The 21,112-nt window shown below is 36.0% G+C and overlaps 1 protein-coding gene across 32 annotated transcripts in view; it reads left to right on the top strand.

Annotated features, from left to right (window-relative positions):
• Nucleotides 1-21,112, top strand: part of camk2g.L (calcium/calmodulin dependent protein kinase (CaM kinase) II gamma L homeolog) — a 155,177-nt gene that overhangs the window by 102,607 nt on the left and 31,458 nt on the right. For 14 of the 32 annotated variants that reach the window (XM_041568855.1, XM_018225441.2, XM_018225444.2 and 11 more), the window contains exons 10-15: nucleotides 831-953; nucleotides 1,780-1,863; nucleotides 2,595-2,637; nucleotides 11,488-11,562; nucleotides 12,637-12,699; nucleotides 16,115-16,155. In XM_041568855.1, coding sequence (XP_041424789.1) covers nucleotides 831-953; nucleotides 1,780-1,863; nucleotides 2,595-2,637; nucleotides 11,488-11,562; nucleotides 12,637-12,699; nucleotides 16,115-16,155 — 429 coding nt within the window. The remainder of the gene's footprint in view (nucleotides 1-830; nucleotides 954-1,779; nucleotides 1,864-2,594; nucleotides 2,638-11,487; nucleotides 11,563-12,636; nucleotides 12,700-16,114; nucleotides 16,156-21,112) is intronic. The other 18 variants (XM_018225449.2, XM_041568860.1, XM_041568859.1 and 15 more) reach the window with 2 other exon arrangements.

Genomic DNA, 21,112 nt, shown 5'->3' with positions numbered 1-21,112 from the left:
TTTGTATCCCCTTACTCTGTAAAGCACTGCGGGTAATAATGGTGCTATTTAAATAATCATAGCTATAATGTAATTCTAAATGCTAAGCAACAACTAAATGCTAGGAGCATGAGCTGCAGCTGCAAGGGACTTGGCTTATTAAGAGTCCTTCCACATACCAGAATATTTACAGTTATTCTGGCATGCTTAGATAGCTAAATTAAATCTAGATTCCAGATAACAAATGCCATGTTTGTAATCTTTTCTGAGGAAGGGTGCCATTTAGAGCAAACCGTTGACACACTGAATAGACAGTTATGGGTGCTCTTGTCATCAAATATTTTGGATGCTTTTCAATTTAAGAAGCTTACAGGCAATACCTTGTCAGCCACTTGTGTTCATTTATAGGACCTTCAGCTGTGAACCTTCATATTAGCCAAATGAAAGTGGATATCTTAGTATATATTACATAGAACATGATTAATATGTGTTTGTCTGTCCCCTGCATATACTAGATCAAGTACTTAAGTCTTGAGGTATGCAAAATCTTGAGCAAAAGTGGGAAAATGTTTCATGAATGGCAAGTCTAAAGCGAAATAGTGATATAATATTTTTTATCAAACAATTAAACCATTAAGGGTCCAGTTTGCTGAAAGCTGATAAAATTACCAGCTCCCATGAAGGTGAAAATGTAGTTTGTTTGATTGTATATTGTATTCATAGGTAATTCACTATCATTTGGTCTGCCCATCTGTCTGCCTATTTAGTAGTCAACTGTTAATATAATGCATGCTTTTCTGGTATGTTGTAGTAAACATAAGTTGTTTCTATGACCATTTTTTGTTCTGCAGTTTCCTTCACCTGAGTGGGATACAGTGACCCCAGAGGCAAAGAATTTGATTAATCAGATGTTGACTATAAACCCTGCAAAACGTATCACAGCAGATCAGGCTCTGAAGCATCCATGGGTCTGCGTAAGTAATGCTAATAGCTGCATTATGATATTCTAACATTTATACTTTATAATATACCAAAGTAATATTGGTTTTAGAGATATTTGCAAATGTAATTGCTATTGAAAGCAGCTTTTCTCTGTCCCTTTATTTCTGTACTGCTGGTTCTTGCTCTTAAAACAATTTTATAGAAAACTGCAGATTAACAGACTTGTGAAGAAGCATGCAGGCCAGTGTGGAAATTTGGAGTCTTGACTGGAGGAGGTGCTTGCTTCTTAAACATTGTGTTAAGAGTTGGACTCCGTAATGCAAAAAAGGACAAATAAATACTGATAAATAAATACATGACCTGATGTGCATAGATTGCTTGAATTTTTTTTTTCATAATGCATAATTACACAGAATAACTTATGCCATATATTTACTTCCTTTTGAAAGAATCTATAAGCTGAGTGAGCAAAAACACTGGGAATATTGTGCAGTCTGGCACTGGTTCAAATGAGGTAGAAAATAAAATACATTGACCTGTGTTGTCCAACCAGTGTGATTTAGATGGTATTGCGCTGTTTAGATCTGTTTTGGCAACATTTCCACAGTTAGCATATGATTTTTAGTACTGAATAAGGTAGAAACTCTATTTATTTGCCAAATTTACATGGTTTTAAAATTGGCAGGCTTATGAATTAATGAATTGTAAGTTTAGGACCTTATCTACTTACATGTATTGTGATTTAAATGGTTTTAAAAGGAACATAACCACGAATCAAAGCTACAGAATGACACCAAAAGGAATGTGCAAGAAAAGCCAACTTTTATACATCCTAATTATCTATTTGTTTTTTTGTAGCAACGATCAACTGTTGCCTCTATGATGCACAGGCAAGAGACGGTGGAATGCTTGAGAAAGTTCAATGCACGGAGAAAGCTTAAAGTAAGTCCATGTAAACTGTTGCACTATACAGTATCTCTTTAATGGAAAACTGAACTGACTGAAGTTCAGACTGGCATTTAGCTTTGGTTAATAACGACTCGAACTGTATAAAGTGCATTTATGCCAAGTGCTCAGTCAGCTAAAAGTGCAGTTTGAGCAGCTTGCACTGATATCTGTTCAGAGGAAGAATTGGATTTCTCATTATATGGTCCATGTGCAACCAAATCTAGGCCTTTTTCACAGACTGTAGGGAGATTAGTATCTGCTTCATCCAGGTGTAGACTCACCGAAATGTTGTTAGTTATGACCTAATAAAAGGATAAAGCACCAGCAAAGAGATTGTGTGTGCAGCTCCTAATTTTAAAATTGAATGTGAGCCAGGTGTCCAGGGAGCAGCACCATCTAATATTCACACACAAGTTAGATTAGCATGGCCGATTGTACAAAGGAATGTTACATTTAACAGTGGACATGATTTGAACTTGATTTGAATAAGTAGGCCAACAAATCAATAGGAATGTTGCACTCGGTACAAAGTCACCCCGAATAATGAAGAAATTATATAAAACTATGCGAATTATGTGATTGAGAACGTTGTAATTATTAGAAATTTTACTCTAGAAGGCAGAAGTTGTGGGTTAACATATGATTTTAACTAGCTTTCTGCTGAAAATGGCATATCCGTGTCTGTTTTTGTAGTGATTTACATAGTGTCCCATCTTTTCTTGTAGGGTGCAATTCTCACAACAATGTTGGTTTCTCGGAATTTTTCAGGTAAGTGTGCTTCACAGCATAGATTCTGTGTTTCCAGGTTTCTTTTGATCTATGTCACACAAAACCACAACATGTGGGGCAGTAATTTAAAAAGGTGCAGGCAGAGTTTGTCAGTTTTTTTTTTTCTTTTTTAACATTGTGCTCTTTTCTTATGCAATACTGTCACCATATGCAATAAATTGAAGCTCAGTAATGAACTAACCAATTGCTTTCTGCTGGTTTCCTCATTTAGAATATACAGGCATGGGACCTTTTATCCAGAATGCTTGGGAACTGGGGTTTTCGGGGTCTGTAATCATTTAAACATTAAACCCAATAGTATTGTTTTGCCTCCAATAAAGATTAATTATATCTTAGTTCGGATCAAGAACAGTATTCTGTTTTCTTACTACAGAGAAAAAGGGAATATTTTTTCAAATTTGGATTGTAATGTAGTCTATGGGAGATGGCCTTCATGTAATGAGTAGCTTTTGGGACAATAGGTTTCTGGATATTAGATCCTTATTACAATCCTTATTGTTTGAATTTTGTAGCATCACTGTGGATGGAGTTCCTTTTGTACTGTGTGCTCTTCCAGACATCAAGAAGGACAATTTTATATAGAGGAAAATTGGACAGGAGTAACGAGTAAAAGGGAATCTGAAAATTTAAATATCCTAAGCATATACTTTATTTGTCATGCCAAATGTTATTATTCTCTTTCAATACAGAATGCATAATTGTATTGCTGGTATATTCATGTTCAGAGCCTTGCTATTCAATTATCTTACACTTTTGGGGGCTGATTCACTAAGGGTCAAATATCGAGGGTTAATTAACCCTCGATATTCGACTGGGAATTTAAATCCTTCGACTTCGAATATCGAAGTTGAAGGATTTAGCGCAAATAGTGCGATCGTATGATCGAAGGAACGAACTATTAAATCCTTCGAATCGAACGATTCGAAGGATTTAAATCCAACGATCGAAGAAATATCCTTCGATCAAAAAAAGTTAGCCAAGCCTATGGGGACCTTCCCCATAGGCTAACATTGACTTCGGTAGCTTTTAGATGGCGAACTAGGGGGTCGAAGTTTTTTTTAAAGAGACAGTACTTCGACTATCGTTAAAGAGACAGTACTTCGACTATCGAATGGTTGAATAGTCGAACGATTTTTACTTCGAATCTTTCGATTCGAAGTCGTAGTCGTAGCCGAAGGTTAAAAATTACTTCGAATCCTTCACTCGAAGTTAGTGAATCTGCCCCTTGGTTATGGGTTTTCCTAACTTATTTGTGCTTCACTTGTAGCGAGAGTTTAAAAAGCAAAAACAAGTACAATCATCACCTCTTGAAGCCCCCTTTTACACTTTTTTAACACTTTTAGTCAGTAGTCATAATTTTCTCTTTTGCATTTCTTGCAGCATTTTCTTTTTCAACCATGCATTTAGCTGTAAAAGTCATATCAAAGTATGTCATGTGTTTTATTGTTCTTGTTTTTATTGTATGAAAGGGAAAATATAATTCAGGGTAGAGCCAAAAACTCAAAATAGTGAGTTCATGGAACAGTACACTACAGTGCTTTTTCACTCTCTTAATGAGCTTACAGCAGTGCATGCTATACAAAAGGTAAAAACTATTACAAACAAGGAACTTTGAGGTTATCAAAACACAAAAGACGGTGATCCTTTTAGATTCATGGAAGAGGTAAACCCAGAAAGTCGTCTTACTCATCACTCACCTCATGGAGTGTGTATTATAGTCCTTATTAATGTCTTATTTTTGTCAGTGCATAGTGTACAAAGCAGATCTCCAGAGGACAAATACAAATCTTTATTTTATTTAAATATGTTTGCATTATCGCAAATAAACTCACTATAAGGTATTATGTAATTCTACACAACAAACATATAGAAGGAAAGTGATATCAATCTTATTTGACTGTCATTTCACTTTTTTGTTTTGTTTGGAAGAGGCACTGTACAGGTATTGAAACTGGAATGCTTGGAAACTAGGGTTTTCCAGGTACTGGACGTGAGAGAAAAAATGCTTTAATACTGCTAAATCATTAGTATTGTACAGGTATAGTATTACAAAGTTATGAGCATAAAGGACAGAAGCAGAAGAATTATCTTTTATATACAGTACTGTCTTTCTTAGATTTCTACTTAATAGATTTCTTAATATTACATCCGTACGTTTGACAAATTGTAACCCTCTATGATATTAGGGTTTGTCAGAGGGTACTTTTGAATTCAAGTTTCTCAAACACCCAATTGACCTATAAAAACAACTTGTTAAACATAATTGCTCAATATGTCCTTTAATTCAGATATAACTTTACAGTAAAAACTTTCATACAGTGAAAATTTGATTTTTCAAATAAATTTGTTCATGTGACTGTGGTATAATTTTTCTTTGTACTACTTGCTTCCTGTTAAAGTGAATATAATCCAATTTTGGAAGCTAGTAAAATGTGAGGAATAATAATGTAATAGTGCCAGAAAGTGGCACGTGTTATCGATTTTTCCTTTTGCAGGCTTCTTAAAGGACTAGTAACACCAAAAAATTAAAGTGTCCTGCAGTACTGAACATATAATGTGCTGTTGTGATGGACTGATAAAACTGGTGTGTTTGCTTCACCCTGTAGTTTATATAAACACGGTGCTGTGAAGCCATGGGGGCAGCCATTCAAAGCTGAAAAAGGAGGAAAGGCACGGGATACATAGCAGATAACAGATAAACTCTGTAGCATACAATGGAATTCTTTAAAACCTATCTGTTCTCTGCTATATATCCTGTGCTTGAATGGCTCCCTCCGTGGCTACTCAGCATCTTGTTTATATAAACTATAGTTGTGCTAAAACTATAGTTCTTCTGAAGTAAGCTCATCAGTTTTGCCAGTGCAGGGCAATAGTAAATTATATTGTCATTCCTTTAAAACACTTTAATTTTTTGGTGTTACTGTTCCTTAACTGTTTCACCTTCTGTCGTACAGAATGTTTGAGCACACGAGAAATACAGGATTGAACACCTCCTAGAGGTGTTTTAATGCCAGTTAAAAAAAAACCTGTCGCCAGCCTTAGACACTGAACATGGGCGACATTGATGGCATTGCAATACAGTAGAACCCCAACAGCGTCATTTCAGTGTCAATTCCAGGAAAACGTAAAATCGGGGGGGGGGGGGACAAGACGCCACTTACCTGTATGGAACCTCAAAAATGGTGTAAATTTTGGCCAAATGTAAAATGTGGGTTCTACTGTTGTTAGCAAAATATAAGTTTATATTGGGAGGGGTTCTCCTCTCCTGCCTGTCCCCAGCACCCAACACTGGCAATGATCTAGTTTCTAGTTAGAGTAAATTATATTCGCTAAGGACCCAGTAGTTTTTTGAGGACCTTTAAAATTTTGGGAAGACTAGCTCATTCCTGATACCCTCCCCCCATCAGTCACACGGTTTGCTTTTCCTGTTATTTCTTCGCCAGTATATGACCACATCACACAATATATAAGAACAAATCAGTACACACTAATGAATGAAAACAACCACAGTAGCATCACAAAGAAACGTCTAGTTTCTTGAGAATCCTGAATATCACATACAGTTGAACATTGCCTTTCTCCACTCCCCTTTTATTTAGCTGTTGCTGGCACTGAAAGCAAAAAGCAGATGGAATTTAATATGTTCCATGACCTACCTCTCATTGGTATTTAGTGTTTTCCTTCAAGTGAGGTTCATGCTTTACCAGAAGGCAGGGGGGGGAGCTAATGTTAGCTTCAGAAGCTTTTTAATGCGTGATTCTATCTTATATTTCTCTCTCTGTCTTTCTACTGTATAATTATTTCACTGCATATTCATCCATAATATCCATGTGACCTTCCTGTGCCAAGGTTTTTTTGCACCTATTACCTAAAGCTAGCCTTTAGACTGGCTAAGGATGATGAATGTTACAGTTCAGTAGAATTTCAAGGATTTCAATTTAAACTTGGCTAATCCTTATGTCAGTTGCATATAGGGTTATTCAGTCATATTGATTTCCTTAGCACTTTAATAGGTGGTTGGGCCCTGTGCCCAAGTGTTCTTGTTTTAACCTATAAATATAGTTGGACTGATTTGAAACCATGGGAAAATGTGTCTTCCTGGTAGTAACCCATAGCAACTAACTAGTGATTTGCTTTTTTCTAATCCCCAGTATGTGTTAGCTATAACAGTGCTCTAAAGCACTGGTTAATAAATAAATTCGAAACCATGGGCAAATGAACCACCCCTTTAACAAAAAATGTGCTGGATGAAGAACTGTTTAAAATATGTTCATATTGCTGTCCATAATGGAAGAATGCCTGTGCAAAATCTCAACCATCTTATGATAGAAAATGCATGGTGCTAAAAACTGATGAAAGAAATGTAGAACCTAAAATCTGTTTTATTGTGCATACGAAGACCTGGCTTAATCTAACTTTTTTGTTTTTGTGTCCTTTGTTAATGCCATTTAAAGAAATAATTTGGTTTTAATGCATATATGTAACTTTTATTAGCAATCAAAGTTTTGGCTTTTGGCACACAAAGTAAATTCTCCAACAGTAGGTTTATATCCAGTTGAGAAATGCCCAAACTTTGCCATGTAGCACATCAATTGCATTAATGAAAATAAGCTGTTGCCAGCAAATCATAGGCTGCATTATAATTCATATGCTCCCTCACTGACTAAAAATGCCATCAGAGAATATGTCATGAGCCTTGCAGATGATTTTGAAGAGGGAATGGTAGGTGGGTATTAATTGACTCTGTGGATAAAGCTGGGCAAACATAAATAGATCATCTTGTTTGGTAGTTCTGATCATTTGGTCCTGGACCAAGGATGGCGTCATAGCAGGGGCCTATGGTGACTTTTTGGAAACAGGCCGGATCCGCCCTTACACAATGATATTTTCAAACCTACTGAGTCTACGCACTCGCTCATTATGCATGTGTCTGACATAGAAGAGGTGGATGCTCCCAACATCACGTGCATGCACATTGTGAGTGAGTTGTGGCACTAAGTGTGCCCCAAGATGGCCTGCACCACTGGTTAGGAAAACAATTTCAGATGACAGGTGCCTTTAAAGGTCATGTTTTTTCAATAAATATTTTTATGAGTTGTTGATTGTATTGCAACAACTTTTTACACCTTAGTCATTGTAACATAAATGATGTGTTTTATTAAGCCACTGCTGGGGGAATTCAGTTACTGGAGACCACATAAAAGTTGATTTTACACGAGCTCATCGGAGTCTGAACTCACCAAGAGTCAAAACAAAGACAGCACAGAATTTATATAATCTTTTACACAATCACGGCACACAAATGCAAGCTTATTAAATTTAAGGACTTGTAAAAACAGCACTAACCACTTAAGGGGGACAAGATGCTGCTGGTGAACTTTTGCCCCATCTAGATATCCATAGTAATCAGATGTTTGTTTTCAAACAGTCAATGCTACCAGCTGATTGGGTTTCTACTAAAAAGTAACAAAGAAGACTGTTTATTTCATACCCCCTGATCATTTTTTGCATGTCTTTCATGGCTACTTGTTATAACACTGTACTTTTATATCTTATTTCTATACAGTCCATGTTTCTGTGTGCTTGGACAGTTTTCTCAAATCTGTATTATCATTACTCCATACCTTCTGCAGGGTCTAAAACTATAGTTTATATTATTTTGCTTTTATTTACTGTGACAAAAATCTGCTTTAAGTTTCCTTTGAAGTAGGCACAGTTGTGCATGGCAAGAGGCATTGGCCTGCCATACCTGATTTAGGACAGTACATGTTATTCTCTATCCCTGGAAAATGTTAATAAACAAACTAATGAATGATATGTCTAGATGGATGTTCCCAGTGTCCACTATCAATGTATGCCTATAAACAACTGCTTAAAACCAATAATATTCTAATCATGACCTGAAAGTATTGCATATATAATACAGGTTACATTATCCCCTTTTTTAATAGTATTCTTGTATGGTACAATGGTTATTGTCCTTGTGATATGTACACACAAGGTAAATTGTACAGTATTCTCACCAACTATAGTTTATAGTAGTATAATAATAGTGGTATAATATGATTTTGTTGTGAGCAGAAATGAAGTTTGTGATACATTCCCAACCAACAGGGCCTGACCGGGGGCCCGGGGCTGTCTCCAGGCCCCCCTCCAGGTTTTTTCCCAGTGTCCCACCGGCCCAGTCCGACCCTGCTAACCAAACTGCAACTTTGTAGAAGAAGGTTAGTGTGAGGCTGGATAGAAAAAGCAGATGATGAGGTTACTATGTTAAATACTGTAAAAGCCTTCTTAAAACTGAATATATTCACATGCTTTATGCTACACACACACACACACACACGTTTGCCTTAAAACCAAATGAAAACGTTTAACCATTATTTATGGAATTGTGGCAAAAAACATGAATTGGTCCCTGTGGTAAACTATGCATTTAAAGCTGCTGATTTAATAGCACAGATACAGCTTTACAATTAAAATTTATAAAGCTAGACTTGTTGACAGCCTCACATTAGGCTTTATCTAGTACTTTATTTCTGTAGTCATTCTAATACCAGTACTTTCAGTACAATATAGTTGTGATGTTGCTTACATTTTTCAGAGTGCATATTGTACTTTTTATTCATATGTGAATATTAACAGTTTCCTTGGTTGATTATCTACAGTTGATTTGAGTAGTGTGCAAGTTGGATAGATCTCTGCTTTAGCTCTTATTTTAGATGGTACCAAACACGACTAATTTGCATTCAGTGTTCAAACAAAATCTCTTTATGACCTGACTCAAGTTTGTTCAACTTAAAGGTCAACAGCTATAATGAATCGAAGACAAGGGCCTTTTATAGAAAATGCTCTTGTACAGTCTTACAAAAAATACTCATGTGATCAAATAGTTGTGTTGCACATTACATCCGGATCTATATTTGACACATTCCTACAGTGTGTTGAGCCCTACTGTGTATAAAATTGGAAAGTTATGCCTGGCATGCTGCATAACTTAAAAATGAATATATCCTACTGCATTCAGCTTGCAGTGATTGGTGGTGGTTATTTATTGACTGTCACAGTTGGCATCAACTTTGGATACTGTGGGCATAGCCCCAGTTAATAAAAAAAGTCTCCGGATACCATTAGATATGCACGCTAAAATATACTAAGCAATGGGGTGTATGACATGCAATCCTCATTTTTTTCAAAAGATGCTGAACCTCTAGGCTTGTACAGTAAGTTCAGTATATAAAATATGGACTTTCAAGACCTAACCATTTTTAAGGTTTAGTTCTTCTTTAAAATATGGTGGACTACAGGAAAAAATCTGTCAGACTACAGAATTCCAGGAGTTGGCCGATGTGCCACTATCCTAAATAATTCCCTCTTATGAGGTTGCTTAAGGGAAATAATATAATATGTAAGCATGGTCTGCATATAGATAACCCCATATAAAAATTTGGAATCCAGTAACTGCCATTTTGAATACATTGTGATTTGTTCATGAGGATTAGCAAAAAAAAGTAAATACCAATATTTTGAGTTTAGGACTAGGTTGCATGCAGTTTTTAGGACTAGGTTTTTACAACTAGAATATGCATGCAGTTTTCTCAAACAATGTAAACTGCGTTAATTTACAGTGTTGAAAAGGTACATAGCATGTCAACTTCAAGTGAACCTTTCAGAGAAGGAAAATAATCATATAAGCATTTAAAATAACTCTTGTTGTTTTTGAAGGTGCAAAATGTTTTAAGATGTATACAGTGTAAAGCTGTCTCTAGACCTTCTTTCCAGTTGATAATATGCACTGACCACATTAAAAACCTGTCCAGAATCAGTAACCATAGATTTAACCAAACACTCATTTTTAAAAGATGTTAGTCTGCTGTAAAATATCAGAGCCAAACACTTATCGTCGCAAATAGAAATATTACATTGTAGCTAGTTTGAAATGAACCTGTTAAATTGTACTGTAACATACAGATTCAACACCTTTAAATAGTTGTTACCAAAATTTGGCCTTGAATATTTATGTAGTTTTAGTGACCATGTTCATGATCATCTTTTCTTTTGACATGTAAACGACAAATAATTGAGCAACATATTTGATGTTGATGTGGTTGGTCTGGATTCTATGATTTTGTGCCAATTTATTGTGCCGTTAATTCAACATAAATCCCAATTTAACGCTCTTAGTCTCTGTTTTATGCCAAATTACATAAATTGTGGGAGTTCTCTGTGTTCTTTGTGCATGATTCAATAAAGAATTTTTTCCTGGGTCATTCCAGCTTAGCTCCATGACATAAATCTATCTGTAATAATGTGAATTCACGCTGGGCCACCAAAAACATGTAATTTGGGCAAGTGTTTTCACTACAATGAAATCACTTTCATTAGAAATAATTATACAGCACACATCTTGAATGCTATTGGAATTAACTACAATATATATATATATATATATATATATATATATATATATATATATATATATATATATATATATATATATATATATATATATATATATATATATATATATGTAACAGTGAAAAGGTTTGTAGTCACCTTGACCTACTGAGGGCTCTGTTGGTTTGCAGTTACCTTGACTTACTAAGGGCTCTGTTGAGCAAGAGGCCATTATACACCAGAATTAACATTATGGCTTGTGTGAAGTGTGTTGAATCAGGATTAGTTTTATGAGTAGGTCAGTGCATAAATCTCAGCACCTCGAATGAGAGAGCTCCTGTGCTTCTTAGAAACATGGCACCCTTCAGAACTCAATGTGGAGAACACTCCTAGATGCCTTATGTTACTGATGATTATTCTGCTCTTCTCTGACAGGAATTGCATTTGGATGCCGAAAAGCTGCATCCACTGTCCCGTGTACCTCTTCAACGGGGGAAACTATAACTGGTGGTGAGTCATCTATCCTTCAGTGGACTCTCACTGTATTATTGGTGTTATCCCAATATGTTTTGTTCTTAATTGATATTGTTCTCATAACTGGTGTTGAATGGTTTCTCCTACCTTTACCCTTATTTCCTTTATTTATTGGTTTATTACTGCAAATCTAGGTCCCGTTAGTTTGCAGTTTTCCTTCCCTCTTTATTTTGTCATTTCTTGTGCCTGTATGATTTAATATTAGTTGTAAAGCATTTCATCTGTGCTTCACTGGTGGCTGGATGTGAATAAGGAATAGGCGAGTGCAAAAAAGTTAAATGCATGCAATTGGTTGTGGTTTCTCAATGATAATTTGGGTGAGAAGTGTAGTACTTCAAATCTAGTAGTGAAACGAGAGAAAATGTGGTGGCTTCACTTTAGGGTTCAGTATTTTAGTTTTTATAGACACTTTTGATTTCCTTCAGATTGTCATAACTGGTGTGTCTATAGTTTCAGAAAATGAGGTTGTGGCTTCTGTACTGCATTGAGACCTGTTTTACTGCATGTTTGTAAATGGCTTCTTTTGCTGCCTTTGATGACATTTGTGGTGTTTCCTTTTTGTTGTCACGTGAAGCCAGTTGACCACCCATTCTGTAATCTCTATTCTCAGTGTGGTTTTTTTCAATGCTGCAATATTTCGCTTGTGAAGGTTGGGGACAAACTTTTGTCAGCACTAATAACTGATGTTACTATATTTCTATTCAGGAAGCCTTATTTATCTTGTTGACAGCAAAATAGAAGAAAACTAATAAAAATTGCATAATCTATCTTGTAGACAGCAGAAAACATAAATTATTATTATGTTATAAAAGAAAAATGTCAAGTGACTTTGGTACTTACATTTTTTAAGATTTGACAAGAACAAAAATAATTTTCTATTTATGTGCTTTACAAGTTCCTCCCCAACCATTTCTCCAAGCTTTTTCCAAGTTCATCTTTACACAACTGAATTTACATTGAATGCTTAATTTAATTTTTATTCCTTATTGGGCATACATAGAATGCTTTATTTTTTGCTACATCTTCCACTGAATGATTTTGTCCAATCAGTTGGCAGGCAGACCTCCGCCCCTGTTGTGGCCGCCACCAGTGCTGCCAACTTAGTCGAGCAAGGTACGTGGCATGAATTATTCCATACCGAAACTGCTTAAACCTCGGTCCAGCTTGCCTTATGGATCCATGGCCTTTTGGCTCCTCACTGCTCCCGCTCTCTTGCTCATCATAAATTAGCATGCTTAGGGGCAGGTCCCTGTTCTGTAGTGAAAACTTGCATAATCTTAAAATATCTCTGTTTTGTTTTTGTTCCAAGATTGGTACTAAATATCTCTAATCTTTACTAACGTAAAATGCATGAATCTTACTAGATAAGTAGAAATCATGTCAGGAAGAAGGTGATCAGTCAATGCCATATAGCATTTTAACATGCTACCAGATTTTATCCCCAAATACATTTGGTTCTAAAATAATAATTGTTTATTTTCAAGAATTGTTAGTCCCTGCTCGTTTTGTATGCCACTAGATATACTTCTTGTTTTTAATTTAAGTTTGAGGATCTTTTTAGTTTATTAAATGAATAACTGTGCTCATCTAGTTGCATGTAAATCATGTTTGGATCTGGTTTACATGCTGCAACATAGAGATCAATGGTGGTGCACTTGTCTGGCTCGTTAGATCAAATAACCAGAAGTTACAGCATGCATACCATAGCATTTTGGTAAGCTGTAGACCATTTTAATGTTAAGTGTATTGAATAGTGGAGAACTGTAAAATAGAGGGTTTCCTGTGCTAAAATTATACTGTTTATCAACTTATACTCTATTTATGGAAACAAAGCAAACTTTAGACATTTAAAAATTACAACTCTATATTAGGCACTTATATCTAAAAGATCCTATTTCTTGCATAAATCAGCTCGAATGAATGTTTCAGAATTTTGATTATCGACAAATTCTGTTCTGAAAATGTGCAATAGCCTGTAAGTATTAGGTGCTTCAATTTTCAGATATAAACATTTGAGTCTGTTTTACAGATGTATCCATTTTTATTGCCTTATTAGGAAGAACTTCTGACAACAAATGTGTTGGCTGCCTTTGGGAGAAGTGATGGCAGTTAAAAAGTCCTTTGCTGTTTTTGTTGGTTAAATTGTGCAATGTAGGCTACTACTGCAACCTGCTTCTGCCTTTTGTCTTTTGATTCTGGTTATACCTTAATATAATCTAATAATTTTCACCTGCTTTAGGGATTTGAAGACATAATTCAGTTTAATAAAGGGTGAAATAAATTTGTAAATAAAACCATTCGTTTTAGTAAGTATGCAGACTAAGCGGATATTTGTTCATTGGTCATTTTCATTTTCCTGGCATTACTATAGTAGTCCTTAAGACTAGCTATTCTAAACAGCGTTTGTCAGAATTAATCAATACACTTGAACATTGCAAGTCTCTCTAAAATATATTACTTTTTAAAAACAGTTCTATAGCTTCCCTTTCAACCCGTGCCTCACTCCAACATCTTTGTGTGGTAAGCACAGAGGACAGCTGTAAGGAACCCAAGCATCTCTATAGAAATAAATGCTTCATTTGCTGTTGGTTGTAGTAGAGAGAAGGGTGGCATGCAAATGGTGACCAGTGGGCTATCCACATGACCTGCACATTGCAAATGACAAACCTAGCTTGTATACTGTACTCAGGAGCAGGCCTTGAGCATGGAGCACTGTGCATGGTACGCAATAAAAGCAACTGGGGTAAGGCCTGCTTTAGCTTAACAAATGTTTTCTTGTCCTTTAACTAGTTGCCTACTAGTCATTAAGGTTTGCAAGTTACTTTCATAAGACACATCACATTCCTTGATGATTACACAGATGCACATAAACATACACTATTCCACATATCTTAGTACAGGAGCAACATTGCACATTTAGCTTTTAATTCTGCTTCCCAGCCTCTCAGTTTTATAGATAAGATTAATTTCAACTCTTGCTTTTTAATACAGAGCAATAGTTTATGCAGAACCAAAGCAGAAGGACTTACTGTACTGCAGCAATACCATCTTACTTAGCTCTAACATAATCTAATCAAAGTTCAAATGTTCTGTACACACATGGAATAAACTTTGCTCTGTAGAACAGCATACCAGAGAATCCAATTTAAAGGAAAATGTTTGGTAATCTATAATGGATTGACATGGTGAGCCATCTGAGCAAATTGAGCTGGACAAAGCATGCTCCATACAGTCATAAATGGTTACACATAACTTATTCCTTATATCCTTATATAATGCTGTACATCTCATAACTACAGTCTGATATGTAAATAGTATACCAGTTTCACCAAATTGCCAAATGATACATTTAACTGCTACTGTGAGCTACCCGAGTATCATTTAGTTCTAAAAATTATCATAACTAGGCACCTTTCCACTTAACTCATGACAAGCAGTCTCAGGCTTTACAGCACTGTTAGATATAGCAAGACCAGCAGACAGGAACTAATTCCTGTCCATTATTCTCAGAGGGAAACTCTTGTCTCTGTTGACAGATTTAGGAATAGCTTCTGAGCCTGATAGTTGCTGTTAAGGGGCACAGAAAATGGCTAACACTGATCATGGGAGTCCGGCAAGAATTGTGTAGAGATGCTTTAGTAATACCCCTATAGATACAGAATATTTAAAATGTTATCAGTTGTTCTAGCTTTTGTTCATTTTTAATACTAATTTATCAAGATTTTAAGTTGATATATTAGTATCTGTACTAATTGTACTAAACATTTTTGCGGTGTGGCTGTCAATTTTAAGTATATTTAATCATCGCTGGTTTTGTTCACAACTTTTGACCTAAAAAGTATAGATCTTCATGTGTTTCCTGATTTTAATAAAGAGAATGTGTTATCAACCATTTAATAATTATATGAAATATGTTGCTTGTTAAACAAGGAAATGCAAATGCAACATGCTGGTTTTAAATATGTTTACATATTTTTCAGTAAATAATGCTTTTATTTTTGTTTTTTATTGTTGATCTCATTTTCATTCTGACAAATGGTTATGGGTTTTATTTCCAAGTAGTCAACCTTATAAAATTCTATCAATTTGGAACAGTTGGCATATTTGTTTTAAAGGGACAGTATACACCTATATAAACCTATACACTTTTTTTTCCAACATGAGCTGAGTGAATAGAACTTATGCTTAGACTGTCTATTCTGTTATTTAAAAAATCCATGTTCCTTTTTTGTATTATAAAGCAATAAAAATAATTAAGGTTGTAACAGTAAAAACAAAACAAAGTTCATTCTTTATAAACAAATCACTTGTGTTACCACATTTTTTTGTGACCATCATACCCTACAGATAAATAGATGTAAAGAAAACTGGTAATGTGAATTATTTACAGAACCTGCATGTGGAAAACTGAAACCATTTTCAATTTGCCCTGTTGAGCAGTAACAAGTAACAAGTAACAAGTTCTATTCATTGGACTCGTGCAGTGTAAATGTTAAGTTAACCAATCTTCTCTACTTTTTAATTTTAGCTGCCAAGAGTTTGTTGAACAAGAAGACAGATGGTGTCAAGGTATGCCCAGCTAATTGTTTTTTAATCATTATTATTTTCTGGGGGGCTTTATTCAGTAACCTGAATTTTTCTCCCAGAAGCCAGAGACCCTGAGTGTTATGGATGTGTTATTTGTGAACAGATTTACATGCTCTACATAGTATTTACATTTTTTAAAGATGTGTGTCTGTGTATACTCATGTATAACCTACTGCGTTCAATAATGGTTTGAGTCAATCAGAAATTTACAAAGACTCTGGCTATTATCCTATTGATTGCAGGAGGAGACCAGAATTACATATAATGCTTTATTTTACCTAAATCAATTTTGATTTCATTGCAAATTCCATTTTTTATACTGGAGTGGCTGTGGTATTGTTGTGGTTCACTTTTTTATTTTAAGAAAAAATCTAAATACAAAAAAATTATGCCCTTCATTTTGTTCTCTGCATAACAAAACATGTTATTTGAATATATTACTTTGTCTCTGTAACAAGCTTTTTCTGAAACATCTTGTAATGTAACATTGTTGCATTTGTATTAATTAGCTAATTTCATTAGTAATTTACCATAATTTTGTCACATAAAATTTGATAGAGAGAGAGAGATGGCAAATATACAGCCAAAACAGAGGTGAGTTTATAGGATTTTGAATAAAAGCAAACAAACATAGGACTGTTTAAGTTAATGTGATTGCAGTATAGTCTATAAGTGTTCCTAACTGCTAAATTGATTGAGATCAAAATATATATAAATAAATGTAGCATAATTAATATTTGTTCCTTCATTTAAAAAGCCAGTTGAGCTCCCCTATTAGTTTTATTATGATTCCTGGAACAATGACGGTTTCATTGCTAGAATGATTCCTCCCTATTCTTATTTACAGTCTGCCAAATTGACATTGGTGCCAATTTGCACTAGTGTAATAACCACTGGTAAAAAAATAAGCAGTTTCTGTTTGATTTATTTATTGACTGTAAAATAAGTATACTGACAAGCTGATGTATGTGTTGGTGTATTTTTACCTAGACCTAAACATTTGCACAGACATGAATTGTGTTTTTGTGATTAACAGTTCAGTGAAATGATTAATCTTACCAATAAACACGCCTATAAGAAGGCGTAACACAAAAACAATCCTACATTCCAAAGGGCATCTATTTAGCAGGCTTAAAGGAGAAATCAACCTGCGGGGAAAAAACCCTGTAACCCCCCCCCCCGGGGAGATGCTCCATACTTACCCCTCAGCGTAGATTCTTCCATCGAAGTTCCACGTGTCCATCTTCCGGCTCCTCGGTAAGCTGACTGAGAGATCTGCTATCGGTATTTCTGCACATGGACAGTTGGAGCAGTTTGCCGGTTTGTGACAACTGCGATTACACAGAAATTGCTGATGTCCCAGTCAGTTTACCGAGGAGCCAGAAGATAGACACGTGGAACTTTGCTGGAAGAATCTGCGCCGAGGGGTAAGTATGGAGTATGGGGCATCTCCCTGGGGGGGTAGTTAGCCTGGGGGGGGGAGGGAGGGCTACCTGGGGTGGGGGTACAGGTTTTTTTCCCACAGGTTGATTTCTCCTTTAAAAGGGACCTGTTGCCCAAAGAAATTATTCAAAATCCTATTTTATCACATTAGTCAAGCACAATGAACTTTAATTACACTATATAAATTATTTGAATCTTGTTTCCTTCAGTCTGTGAATTCATAATTATAGCAAGCAGGCAGGAGCCATTTTGTGGACAATGTTATTAAGGCAAGTCTTACATCATCTCAGAATCTTGTTTGGGGACCCGATGTCCATTCCCATGCCCTGGCTACACAATTAAATGGTGAAGAGACCAGGGGGAATGTGTGGAGAGCAGTGACATCTAGGAAGTTCTGAATAGAAAGTGAAAGGCATAGAGGAGGGGCAGACACTATTTGATTGACAGCTGAGATTTTTAAATGATTTTAACAATGATGACAGCTATGAATGCTTTAATAAAAAATAGAAATCGGATTTCATGTTTAATTTGAAAAGGACGTTTATTACACAACTTTTTGTGTCTGGGTGACAGGTCCAAAGCATTCAGCGAGTTCCTTGTTAAATTTTCATTAGTTCAAACTACTGGTAATCCAGGATTCCCCAACTTAAATTTGAATAAAACTGCTACTGAATGTTCTCTTGCTATGGTTGACTGCACCACTGGAGAGTTGAACCCGGATTGAATACTTTAGCACCAGATGTTGTATGTCTTCCCTTTGCGTTGTGAATACTGACAATATACACGAAAGTAGGAGCATACGGTCACCTATATAAGGGAACTTTACTCCTAGCTTGCTGAGTGAATACTTAAACTAGAAACAAACCCTTAATTAAAAAAACCCCAATCCCCTACCCTACATAGACCCCCCTCCCTCCCCCACAGCCTTGCTGCCCCCCCCAGGGGAATTGCCCCTAACTCTTTACTAACCCCTCTGTGCAGATTCTGTCCAGTGGAGTTCACAGGCGCCATCTTCAGCTGCTTCAGAATGAGACAGGTGCTTCTGTTCTGTTATTGCAAAACTGAAAATTGCTCCAACTGCGCATGTGCCGCTTCGCCGGTCTCATTCCGAAGATTACCGAAGAGAAGATGGCTTCTGTGATCTCCGCTGGACAGAATCTGCACAGAGAGTTAAGTAAAGAGTTAGGGGCATTTGCCCGGGGGGGGGGGGGCAGCTAGGCTGGGGGGGGTTATTAAGGGTTTGTTTTTCCTTTAAGATAGACAGTTGTTTCTCAACTAATTAACTACCAAGTAATACAATATATGTCATGATTCTGCTTAACAGTTGCTTAAACAGTTATCTGGCATAACAGTTATCTGATTGCAATGATATCTCATTTGTGAAAGCTACCCAAACATGGGACAGCTAAACTGCATTTGATTTGAAGTTGAAGAGGAACAATCACTATTATACGAATTTTCTAAAATGAAGTGGGACACTGTTGGGACTGCTGCCATTGTAGAATCTGTCATTTGCAGGGAGGCACTTAAGTAGAACTGATACTGGCTCTTAGTGATGGAACTGCAAACTGGCACACATTATAGAGCTTAAATAAAGAATGTGGCACAGGCCCGCTAAAGCATTTTAACTTCTCTGTCATCTTGTATAGCACTCTCTGCTGCACCTTCTAGGCTGTAAAGATGTTTTCTGTCTTTTAGGCTGCATTTCTTAATTATGGGCAAAAGCATATAACATTACAAGATTTACAACTTTATTTCCAGTGACAAACCAAAAGCCGTGTTCCAAAATGGATACAAAAAATGAAAGGGTTGGCACAGGAGTACAGTTGAGTTTACAGCAGAGGATGTGTAATGATCCTGTAACATTTTATTTAAATAACATGTTATTTAAATATATTATTGACTATATATCTGACTTCTAATTTTTGCTTCCAGAGGTACATAGGTTATTGTGCCTGCACTGCCTATTAATATAGCAGGCAGGTTGATTTTTATTGGGGTCTCATTGTTAGAATAACCCTTGATTTTTTTTACTGCAATGCGGTTTGTTTTACCTCCCCAAGGAACAGTATAGTCTGAAGAGTCTTTTTTTCTATCACAAGGGGCTTTTACTTCCAGACAACCATGTTTTCAGGTGATTTTTCCTACATCTGATTTTGCAAATATATATCTGGATTCCCTGTGCTTCATATTCAGTGATTTCTGTCTCCAGCCGTTGTGTTTTGCCTGTTTCCATAGTAACTCTGGCTTGCTGAAGTAAGGATGGAGAGAGAGAGCGAGCGAAAAGTTCTCCTCCCAACCTCTCTAAAAGAATTGAAATGTAAACAGCCTCATCTCTGTTTATAATATAAGGACAGACAAAACCATTTCATGTCTTTAACAGATTAAATTAATCTGTTAATTATTTGGGTTTGGGTTTGTTTTTTCCACTATTTGGTCTCTTAGCATTTCATCTGTTAGAGTCCCAAACTCACAGGTAACAACCAGCTCTCTTAAAGCTGCTACAAATTGTTCTGTGGATTTGCCATTACGTTGTCCACGTTGGCGGAATTTATATCTTTCAGCAACGACATTTACTCTTGGCACGAAAAAGTTCTTTATAGCAGTAAGAGCAGTTTCATAAGTATCATCAGGTAATGGTGATGTATAGAATATACGCTTTCCCTCTGCTCCCAGGCAGTGAATAAGTAAAGCACGCTTTCTAGCAGCAGAAATCTCCCCTTGGTCAGCAGCAATAATGTAATTTTCAAACATACGGATCCAAAAAGTAAAAGGTATGGTAGGCTCACCAGGGTTTGGAAGAAAAGCTGCAGGCTGCTGCAGAGGTAGAAGAGCCATCTTGTCGTCAATTTGTTATGTTTTGGTAGCTGAGGATGAGTAGACTATAACAGTGCTTTATTAGCAGACTCATGCAGCCATGACACAACTAACTCTATCACTTTTTTAAACTGTCCAGAAAGTATGCATAGTATAAGTCTTGAGCACATTGACATCTACAGGCCATTTGTATAAACACCTCAGTTTGCAATAACGGTTGTATCTCTCAAATAGTTTTTGCAGCTTTAGGCAATTTATTATTTTTTTCAAACTTTAACTCCAGATGTCTTCTCTATTCCATTCTCATACTGCTCCAGCTTTTTAGCTGCATGGGTCACCTGCAAATAGAAAATGAAGTTTACTTTCAACTGTGTTTTTCTCATTGGACTTCTGTATAAATTTTAGAGAATAACTACTGGAAACGTGGAATCTAGATAAAGAATTCAATGGGACCTTTGGCCAATATTTATAAAAGTTTGTACAGGTTTGGGATCCCAAAGTTCCATTCAGAACTTAAAATATCCTTTCAGATAAGATAAAAATTTGGTATCATGCCCTATGGAATGAAACAGAAATATAAATTCATATAGCTTCCTATAGCTGGGAATGCCTATTCTCCATCTTTCTGCGGACAGTTCAGTCATTTTTTGCAAACTGCTTCAGTTCCTTTAGATTTAAA

The sequence above is a fragment of the Xenopus laevis genome, chromosome 7L, assembly GCF_017654675.1.
Source record: "Xenopus laevis strain J_2021 chromosome 7L, Xenopus_laevis_v10.1, whole genome shotgun sequence".
Taxonomy (NCBI): Eukaryota; Metazoa; Chordata; class Amphibia; order Anura; family Pipidae; genus Xenopus; species Xenopus laevis.
This window is presented reverse-complemented; position numbering and strand designations above follow the sequence as displayed.